This window comes from Rutidosis leptorrhynchoides, chromosome 6 (genome assembly GCF_046630445.1).
Source record: "Rutidosis leptorrhynchoides isolate AG116_Rl617_1_P2 chromosome 6, CSIRO_AGI_Rlap_v1, whole genome shotgun sequence".
NCBI classification, from domain to species: Eukaryota; Viridiplantae; Streptophyta; class Magnoliopsida; order Asterales; family Asteraceae; genus Rutidosis; species Rutidosis leptorrhynchoides.
Window position 1 is genome coordinate 75,387,709 of NC_092338.1, and position 11,418 is coordinate 75,399,126.

General features: G+C 31.8%; 2 protein-coding genes across 2 annotated transcripts; one reads left to right on the plus strand and one right to left on the minus strand.

The window, feature by feature from the left end:
* The first annotated feature begins 592 nt into the window (after positions 1-592).
* Positions 593-3,588, plus strand: LOC139853771 (protein FAR1-RELATED SEQUENCE 5-like). The gene is made up of 6 exons (XM_071843131.1): positions 593-656; positions 1,177-1,984; positions 2,077-2,335; positions 2,453-3,139; positions 3,274-3,330; positions 3,427-3,588. The coding sequence occupies exons 1-6, from the start codon at positions 593-595 to the stop codon at positions 3,586-3,588; spliced, it is 2,037 nt and encodes a 678-aa protein (XP_071699232.1).
* Positions 3,589-4,464: 876 nt separating this feature from the next.
* LOC139853772 (uncharacterized) lies at positions 4,465-8,509 on the minus strand. The gene is made up of 7 exons (XM_071843132.1): positions 8,144-8,509; positions 6,732-7,450; positions 6,404-6,628; positions 5,525-6,112; positions 5,136-5,401; positions 4,777-4,957; positions 4,465-4,575 (listed from the first exon to the last, which is right to left on the minus strand). Exons 1-7 carry the CDS (start codon positions 8,232-8,234, stop codon positions 4,465-4,467), a joined length of 2,181 nt encoding a protein of 726 aa, XP_071699233.1. The 5' UTR covers positions 8,235-8,509.
* Between the last annotated feature and the right edge of the window lie 2,909 nt (positions 8,510-11,418).

Below are 11,418 nucleotides of genomic sequence, written 5' to 3' on the forward strand. Positions count from 1 at the left end.
GTTTATACGTAGTATTTGTTACTTTTGCTCATTTGTTGTATGATTGACTTTACGCGTTTTAGGTTTAATTATGTTTTTTCGAACAAATCTAACCATAGGTTAAATTTAAGTGATTGGTGTTCTTCATATATAAGTTTGTTTTCTAATTATTACTCCAATATTACTTAATACATAGAAGATAGATAATTCATACTTAGAGTTGTATTCCAAAGAAACCATTAAAAAGGTTGAAATCCAAGGGGCGGTTCTCAGCCTTTGGATCACTTTTAATCAATGATCCAGATTAAAGCACCAATTAATACAGCGAGGGTATTATGGTCATTTTACAAAAAATAGAAATCCTACTACGAAACAAATCACTCTCGAACGAAAACCTTCAAAAACCCTAAACGATCCTGGTGATGGCGATTGACGATTATCCGGCGAACAAACAGTTCGATTCCGTCATTAACTCTGATTAATTCAGTCGGATTGCTTGATTATACGATTACCTAACGTCGTTAACTTAGATTGATAATCACTCGTTCACTCCGAATTGCTTAACATACGAATTCATTGATCAATCAATTCATATACACCTTCAATTTAAGCAATGGAACCAGAGAGGGAATACGATATCAGTGATGAAGACATCAACGAAATCCAGAATGATGATGGTATGTATATCGTTTCGTCTTCAATCACATGTGATTAGCTTTTAATGAATTAGTGTTTTTGTGACTTTAAGTAATGTCTTGTGTAAAATCACATGTAATATATTGTAAAATCACATGTGATTGTTTTATGATAATACATTACTGGGATTTAAAAGTGGTTCCTGATGAATACAATGAAGATGAAGATAAAAATCGAATTGTTGTAAATTTTTACTCATTCAATCACATGTGATTAGCTTTTAATGAATTAGTGTTTTTGTGACTTTAAGTAATATCTGGTGTAAAATCACATGTAATTTCTTGTAAAAATCACATGTGATTGTTTTATGATAATACATTACTGGGATTTAAAGTGATTACTGATGAATACAATGAAGATGAAGTTGAAAATAGAATTGTTGTAAATTTTTACTTATTGAATCACATGTGATTGCGTTATATGATAATATATTATGTGATATGTATATTGTCTCTTATTTCAGTTAAACATTCAATTAACATTGTAATTTGTTTTCCACAGATTATAATTCACCAAAAGCAACTGCAACACGTAAAAACGAAACACCGGGTGGATCATTGTATTATGCACCAATTGTTGACAAACTTTTCTTACCGGTCATTGGTCATAATTATGGAACACTTGATCAATGTGAAGAGATGTATAGGTTATATGCATATCATGCATGTTTTGACATAAGAAAGGCTGGACAAAAAACTGCAAAATCTGGATTAGTGAAACAAAAGTATTACTTATGCAACAAGGCTGGCACACCAAAGGAAGTCTACTTTGACACATTACAAGAAACTAAAAAGCCAATTCGGAAAAGCAACAAGGAATGCACAGGATGTAGGGCTAAAGTTAGATTCGACCGGGTGTATGGAACAGATACTTTCGTTCTTGCTGACTTTGAAGAACAACATAATCATGAGTTGCTACCGATAGAATACAGACATTTAAGTAAAAAGGAAAGACAAATGAGGTATGCAGAGAAGTTGTTTGTATACCATTCGACGGTATCAAATATTGGTCCAACAAAGGCATACGAAGTTTACAGCAATATGAAAGGGTCTGAAAAAAATGTTCATGGAACTGTAATTGACTTCAGAAACTGGAAACGAGATTTGAATGTGTTTATCAATGCAACTGATTCTCAAATGCTCGTTAACAAAATGGAAGAAAGGAAAAAATATGTTCCTGGTTTTTCATTTGAGTACAAGCTTGAAAAAAGTCAATTACATTCCATTTTCTGGGCGGATGAAGTTGCAAAGTGCAACTACAAGGAGTTTAGTGATGTTATCTCATTTGATGCAACATATAGAACTAACAGGTATGATACCTGGTTTTTACAGCTTCTAATCACATGTGTTTGACAGGTTGTTTGGCTTATCTGAGTTTCTAACATTGTCTTTTTATTAACAGGTACAACCTCAAGTTTGTACCATTTACTGGAATAGATAACCACCGTAGGTGTGTCACTGTTGCTGCGGCAATGATCAAGGATGAAACAGCCGAGAGTTACAAATGGCTACTTAATTGCTTCATGAAGACATTCGGGAAAGAGCCAAACATGATTGTGACAGATCAGGATAAATCAATGGCGATAGCCATAAAAGAGGTCTTTAAGACGGCAAAGCATAGACTATGCATGTGGCACATTATGAGGAAGGTGCCATCAAAGGTATGAGTTTTGTTATTGAAGACTACATGTAACTAATCACATGCGATTGAAATGGTTAATGATACATATACATAATTTTCTTAATATGAATTATTAACCAATCAAATGTGATTACAGATTCAAGAAGCAAATCCTAATATTGAAGACAAACAAGAAAAAGACTTCAAGAAGAGATTTGATAAAATTGTGTGGAATATGTACATAGAACCAACTGTTTTTGAAGAAAAATGGGAAAAGTTGATGGACGATTTTTCATTGAAGAATGACAGTTGGTTCAAATATATGTTTGATGTTAGATCAAGTTGGATACCAGCATATTTCATCGAGACTGAAATGTTTGGTTTGATGCGAACTACTTCAAGATCAGAGAGTGAAAATGCTTTTTTTTCACACTTTACAAGATCTGCATCAAATCTGTTGACTTTTATGGACGGCTTTGAATCTGCCATGTTAAAACAGAGGTCAAAACAAGAATCTTTGGATGTACAGACAATCAAGAAAAACCCAAAATTATTAACGTTGCTAAGAATTGAAAAACATGCATCGAAGGTATACACGAATACAATTTTTCTGATTATTCAACAAGAGATTGTTGCAGCTTTGTATAAATGTTCGTTGGATAAAATGGACAAAGAGGAATACACGGAAATATTTGTTGTTAAAGAGAAATTGGAAAAGAGAAAGGAATGCTCGAATGAAGGGAAGAAAAATGAAGGTTCGAATGAAGGGAAAAAAGATGAAGGCTCAAGTATGGAGGATAAAAGGGAAGGCTCGAATGAAGAAAAAGAGTTCTTCAAATACAAGGTAAACTAATTTACATATTTTTTCATGTATGGAATAACATTTGTGCAATAGTTTGAATCTCACTTGTTAAAATAGTTTAAATAGGTACTTATCACTTGTGATTGACTTATACGTCAGTTGTCATATTTAAATAGGTACTTATCACTTGTGATTGGCTTATACATCAGTTTCATACTTTTTTCATTATGAAGGTACTTCATAACCGCCAAGATGGATCAATAATATGTACATGTAGACACTATCTAAGATTTGGTCTTCTTTGTAGACATTGTTTTTGGGTATTGAAGAACGATAATATAGATGAAATCCCTGAAAAATACATAATGAGGCGTTGGAGAAGGGATATAATACCACCAGAGTTAAGATCAAGGAGAAACAGATATAATACCACTAACATGTCATTAACCAAAACACATCTTTCCAACCATCTACATCTAACCATACACTGAACTATCAAAGCAGAACAATAAAATACATCTTCAAAAAACCTCACTCTTCATTAGATTGCTGGTCATGCACCTCTTGATTTTTAGCTTTTTCAACTCGGACACCTCTTGATTGTTTTGCAGAAATGATAACCTTCCTATAATCTTTCTTTTCATGGAATGCGGCAAAATTTCTTGCATTTCTTAACATCTGCTCAGCATGTATGTTTAGATCATGCGACAAAATCTTCGATGCATAGTGAATCCTCAGCTTCCGTAGCTGATTCTTTTGTTCAGCCGACTCAGGCACCAATACATCAGACCACTCATTCTCTGATCTTGCTTTAAACATATCCATGTGGAACATAGCAAACACGCCACAATCCACAACATTATCTATTGTTTTCCATGGCAGCGAAATCCTAATTCGTTCCAATTTTTCAATTTGATTTGCAAAAGGATGCTTATGAAATTTCATATGTTCAGCAAAAGCATATAGCTGGAAAAAACAAAATCATAAAAAATGAATAGTTATTAAATTAATGATTGAGCAGATGTTTAAAAACATTAAGTGTAAACAGGGGAAGCAAAAAAAACTGATATTGAAGTGGAAAACGTACAAGTAATGATATTATAATAAACACTAACCAAAAGATTGAAAACTTTGGCGTATCTTGCAGCATAGTTTTTAACTACCGAAGAGTTGTCAAGTATGTAGAGCTTGGGAACTTTCATGTCAATCACCAAGACAAAGAAATGCCCATGTCTGCAGATTGGGAAAAATACCTTTTGTAAAAAATCAAAAAAGAAAGAAATTATTAGAACACAAATAATTGATTATGATATAAAGGCAAATAGACCTACAAATGTAAGCTAGAAATAACATACAAGATCAACTTTTCAGAGTGACGCAAGCTTTGGAAAAAATCGAAACCAAGCATTAGCACTTTCTTTGATTATCATCAGCTTATCTTCCTTTTTCATGTTCTTGTTGTCATACAAGTAAGAATACTGTAAATAAAATAACACATGTGATCATATATAACAATAATATGTAATTATATCTATAATAATCACATGTGATTATATATATAACAATCACATGTGATTATATATAACAATCACATGTGACTAAGTATTAAGAACCATAACACACAGATAGAAACAGCAAGCTAATATAGTACATAAAAATTTTTAAACGATAAAACTTACAATGATTGAAGAAGGGAAAAAAAACCTAGACGGGCTAGATTGTCCTCTGTACTTTTGCTCTTCGTTCAGTATAAAGCTCCATAAATCAATTACACTAGCCTCAACATAAACATCGGGGCAAAGTGATTCCAAACTAAGACGGTGTATCATGCTGCCTTTTCTTGATTCAAAAACAGTCTCACTAACAAACAAAAAAAAGGAGGGGGGGGGGGTTTAGTTTAATACATGTGATTTCAGAATATAATCACATGTGATTTCATAATAAAATCACATGTGATTTCATATTATAATCACATGTGATTGGCTTATAAAGCAGAAGGATTTGTATGTATTAAAAGGAAAAATTTTAGAAAACTCACGAAGGGCTAAGCTTCATCGAAAATAATTCCATAGCCAAAATAAGCTCAGAGTTTGTCAGAATGTCAGACACAACAGTCAGCTTGTTGATATAAGCAGATCTAAGAACGATTGTCCGATCTTTCTTTATAGCTTTTTTACAAAATTTCTTTGACTGGACAGCCGTTTGTTTCGGTAACGTTTTTCCAACTTCAGGGCTGCTTGCCAACTTGCCCTTGTCTAACAATTTCACAGCTTCATCATACTCCTTGTTCTCATATTTATCCTCCTGAGATAACAGATGAAAAGTAGGCGGTGTTAAATTCATCATTGTTGGAGTATTATGAACAGGTAACCATGTAAGGCTTGTTGGTGCATTAAGTAAAGATATAATTTCACAAATATCAACGACCTCATTAACGTTGTTGTTAAACCATTGTGTCAAAGATGTGTACTCTTCTTCATTTTGATCTTTGTCAACATCTTTCTCAGCAACCTTTGGACCTACAACTTCTGTCACAACTGGAACAATTGGATCATCGGAATCAAGATTAACTTCTTGCTCATCATTCACATCATCATCAGCCTTGGATTGCCCATCATCAATCTTTTTCTCAGACTCAACCTTGTTTACATCAACACATTCATCATCTTTTTTCTCCGAATCAGCATTCTTCTCATCATCATCGTGGTCATCATCATCGTCATCATCATCGTCAGTTCCCTCTGACTCGGCCTTCTTCTCATCATCATCGTCTTTTCCCTCTGACTCATCATTGTTGACATCATCATCGTCTTTTCCCTCTGACTCATCCTCCATCTCATCGTCAGTCTTCACATCACACACATCCATTTTAAAGACTTCGTTCAACTTCTTTTCATAAGATATCAATATCTTCTCATCTGGGTACTTGGACAAACTTTCACGTATTGTCCGTGATAAAAAATGCTTCAACTCATTGACCAATTTAAACTTCTCCTCGATAACTTCACAATAACCCTGCATATAATGTGCAAAAAGCTTAGAATAGTTATAAAAAAAGATCAAAGTTATCGCATAATATAATATTATTTACTGAATGTATAATCAGACCAAGTATTATTTAATTAGTGAAAACAGGTGATTGTATACAAAAAATCAATCACATGTGATTTTATCATAAAATCACATGTGATTGTATACAAAAATTCAATCACAGGTGATTGAATACAAAAAATCATACTAACACAGCATGATTTAATTAGTAAAAACAGGTGTTTGAATTATAATAAAAAAAAAAAAAAAACCTACCTCAATCGCACGCAGATCAGCCTTATCCTCATCTTCAAGTTTGAGAAAACCCTCCCCATTTTCTGCTTCTTCGTCATATTCATCTGCAAGTTCCAACAGCCCAAATGATCCGAGCTCAGCCTCTTTCTTTGCACGAACCGCAATGGCTCCTTTCCAGTTCTTGAAAACTGGACGCCCACGAACAACAGGAAAAGAATCAAACTTTGTACGGTCGAGATAGAGCAGCTAAGAAACAAACACGAAAAAAAAATCATAGTTATCAAACCAATTCGTAAAAAAGATTGTTGAAAATCATATATGATATATAGATAATGAAAAGATAACTCACGGTGAGAAAAGTAGCAGCACCGGTGTAGAAACAGTTGGGATCATTTCTGTTCCATCCATTTTTGCTATATTTCAATGAAGAAAGAAGAAACATGGACCAGTTGATACTTGAAATATCAACATCGTCAGACAACCTCATCAACACATACGAACTCACTTTCCCATTTCTTTCACATGACACCATCGTGCTTGCAAACAACATGATAAAGTTCATCTGAAAGATACTATCAACTTCCGTTGAGGTCAGGATCTTAGAACACAGTGAAGATGAACGGGTGACAAACGGGGGTGGTGGAAACTGATTCAACCAATTTTGAACAAAAAGACTACCAAGCTTGAGTTCCAAGGTGTCTATATCAGTACCAACATCTTCGAGTCCAAACACATCGTGGACAGCTTGGGAATCAACCTTAATGTTTCCTTTTTGAGTCTTTATTATCATCTCATCACCATCGAAATTGTCAACAACATAGTAAACAAGATTACCCGGCAATTGGTCTATATTAAACCCAATTAAAGAACGAAACCCAAGTCTCGTGACACAAACTTTTTGTTCGGGGGTCAACGAACACATCACCTTTGCAAACTGCGTCGGTGTTGTCCTTAGCCTAAGAGCAGGTAGCTTAGACTCAACTTCATCATCAGAAGGAACATCCTTAACTTTGTGTTTCTGTTTGGGATTATCAACGGCATTGGTAACAGACTGGTGTTTTCTTTTACCTGAAAAATGTGATTTACAAAAGTAAATCAGTAACATTGAACAAAACAAATCAAAGGTGATATCATTTGTTAACAGCTAAATGTGAATTCCATAGTGATTTCTTGTATAATCACATGTGATTGAAAAAACCTAGAAGATACTCACAAAATTTATACTTACACTCTGATTTAGCAACAACAGATATGCAACTCATACACAGATAAAAGGCACATATTAAACAATCACAACAAATAACATGTGATTAAAGAAGCAAATAACATTTGTTAACAGATTTCAAAAGTGATTTATTATATAATCACATGTGATTGAATAAAACCTAAAAGGTGTGCAACTCATACAAAAGATAAAAAGCACATATTAAACAATCACAACGAATAACATGTGATTAAAGAAGCAAATATAACAGCTAAATGTGTATTCGAAAGTGATTTCTTGTAATAATCACATGTGATTGATAAAACCTAAAAGGTAATAACAAAACTTATACATACAATCTGATTTAAGAACAACAAATGTGCAACTCATAAAGAAGATAAAAAGCACATATTAAACAATCACAACAAAAATCATGTGCTTAAAGAAGCACACACACGAATGCTATATGACGAAACCCTGAAATTTGAAATCATCAAAGGAATACAAACAAACTTGATTGATTATAAACGAACATCAACAAAACTTGTTAAAATTACCAGTAGTTTTGGCCGGAGCTTTTTTATTAGCCGGAACATGCTTTTCAGCCGACGACGATTTTTTGATTAGAGAATGCTCCGATTTAGCCATGTTTGATGGAAGATAATCGATTAATGTGTATAGCTGTTGATGATTGTTGATAATGGCAGCTTTGATCGGTGTTGATCGAAGGAAATTAGCGGTCGATGTTGAAACCCTAGAAAGAAGTGTGTGTTTGTGTGTGAAATACAGATACGATGGAATGAAATTCCAAGCGGTGGGTGTATAACATATTTTGCCTGTGTGGACGAAAATACCCCTCCGCCATATATTGGGACTTTTAATCTGATCCGTTGATCAATCTCAATCTAAAGGCTGAGATTTGTCCCCTCAATCTCAACTTAAATATAGATTTCATTTGAATATTCTTCTTCATACTTAATCTTTTATATTTTCAACAATAGCAACAAAACCCAATACTACATAAGTGGTGTATTGAGGAGGTGGGATGTAGACAATCATTCCTCTATCCGAGAATAAAGACAAGTCATTTTTCTCCACTCAGAGTGAAAACACTCTCAAAAGTAGAGAAAGTCATCTCTCTCTCTTCGACGGATAGAGATATTGTTTCCGAGTAGACTTCCGGCCAATTAGTAGAAAAAAAAATTAAAATAAAATAAAATTGAGATGACATGAAAATAGTAAAATCAAATTTTCATGGTTTTAAATCCTGCTTGAAATTTAATTTAGGCTTTAAGAGTCAGTTAAATCGTCAATAAATCGACGCTTACTATTACTCGAAGTAAATTTTATTTTAATAAAAGTTGATATTACTCAAGAAATCACAGTTTGTATGTAATTTGGTTCTCAATTCAATGTGAACTTGTCCGATTAGTATAGTGGCATGTCAAATATGATTTATCGAGTCGTATCAACTCCTATTAAAATAATTACTACGAGTTTATATCCTTGAAAATAGAAATAGAAAATATATAAAACAAAAGATAAATGATGAATTCTCCCGATAAGCTAATTGAATTAATAACTACAAAGTAAATTTTATACATTAGGAATATCAACCAATTAAATATAACCTGTGATTGAATTATTGATCGAAAAATCTAAAACGGATAATATTATTATAATTATTAATAATTATTATTATAATTATAATCAACAATAATTAATACAGTATAATAAAGCCATAAAGCGCAAATAATTACTATAAATTAAATTACATAAGAAAATCAAAAATAAAATTAAAAAATATGTTGGAGAGACAACGTAAGTGGAATCCATGTAATTTAATACTCGATAAATTAATAAACTCGATAAAATTAATAATTTGTCCGGTCACAACTTGGGACCAGTATAAATTTGAACCCCAATCGATAAAATAATAAGATAATAATTTTTTTGAAATCTCAATGTAAATATACTGGTCCCGGCGAAACTATAAATTAATAAATGCTATTTTTTTTTGAAATATCAATGTACATTAAACTTGATAAGTTCATTAATGTGTGAATGTACAGACATGAAAATTTGAAAGTTCATGTTTATGTTTTATTTAAATTTAAATAGGTAAAGTGAATGGGCGTGGTAATTTCAAATGTCGATACATTAATTTGAGTCTTGCTCAAAAATATAAGCTAATTTTTTAAATTTATAATTTATTAATTTATCGTTATAATAATATTTTGTTAAATTAATAAAATATTCATGTCCAAACATTATTAATTTATAGAGGTTCACTGTAGTTAATACAATTTTAAACATTTACTTAAATTACGTATTTATAATAGCATTCATGACAATTTAGATTCTAATTTATTATTATCTTTATCTTTATATACTTCATAGTTTTAACCAATCTTAATTTATTGTTAAAGAAAAAACTAGGGAGTTCCCAAACACAACTATGTTCAAAAAGTTCTCAAGTGGTAAGCAATATAAATCAAAATAAATAAAGTATTATTATTTTTTATTATACACAATATAATTACGGAGTATATATGTAGATGTAGATTAGTGCAGTGACGGAACTTGCAAGAATAGAGGGGCGAAATAATTTTTTTTTATATCTTAGAAGAATAATAAAATACTAGTCGAATGGCCCGTAATTTTACGAGTTAGTTGAAGAGCAACAATCTAAACTCATCAACATCAGTACAATAGGTACATATCCATTATGGATGTTGTATTGTTGTAACCTAAATTTTAAGAAAAGATGTCACCACAATGATAAGATATATACCACAAATTCAGAGTTGAATTATCATCATAAAAATTGTATCTATGTATTACAAATGGATGTTCTGTTAACTGGTAGTCTATATGTCATCAATTGCAGAATAATAAACATAGATGCATATATATTATATTATTACACTCAAAGTTTAAGAACATACTAAGCCATATATTAATACACTCAAAGTTTCTTCATAAAACTAAGCTCTAAATTTAGAATATTCAACTCTCACATGATAACACAACTAAGAGAAACGTTAATAAACCTTTGAGTGTATTAACTATGGTTCCATCAACCAAAAAAATTTATGTAAAAATTAACAACAAACCTGGTTGAATCGAATAATCGTAATTAATTTGAGTGTATTAAGAATATTCAACTCGTACATGATAACACAACTAAGAGAAACATCAATAAACTTTGAGTGTATTAAGTGTGGTTCCGTCAATCAAACAAAACTGTGATTCCATCAAATAAAAACTGATAACATATAATCAAATAAAATTGAATGTAAAAGTTAACAACAAACCGGGTTGAATCGAGTAATCGTATTTGCAAAGCTAGAATGTAGAATTAAATTGATTGTAAAGTAAAAAAACATGGTTGTTGAACAATAAAATGGGCAGAAGACAAAACGGATAAAAGTTTGTTATCTTTTATTGATGAGAGATTAGTATTTCCTTTTATAAAAAATGTCGTATTATTTTTTTAATTAAGTTAATATAAAATAATGGCATCGTTATTATTAAAACTTAAGGATAATTAGTGAAATAATTACATTATCATTTTAGAGATTTATATGAATCTATAGATTACTAGTATTGAACTAAAAATTGATTAAAATATAGATATTTATGTAAATACAATAATACAATAAGAAAAAGACGACAACAACAATAACAACAACATCCAATCCAACATGTGTGCGGTATGGGGGAGGTGGGACGTAGACAATTCTTCCGTTATCCTATAATAAAGAGAAGTCATTTCTCCACCTCGAGTGAAACACCCCAAAGAGTAGAGAAAGTCTTTCCTCTCTCTGTT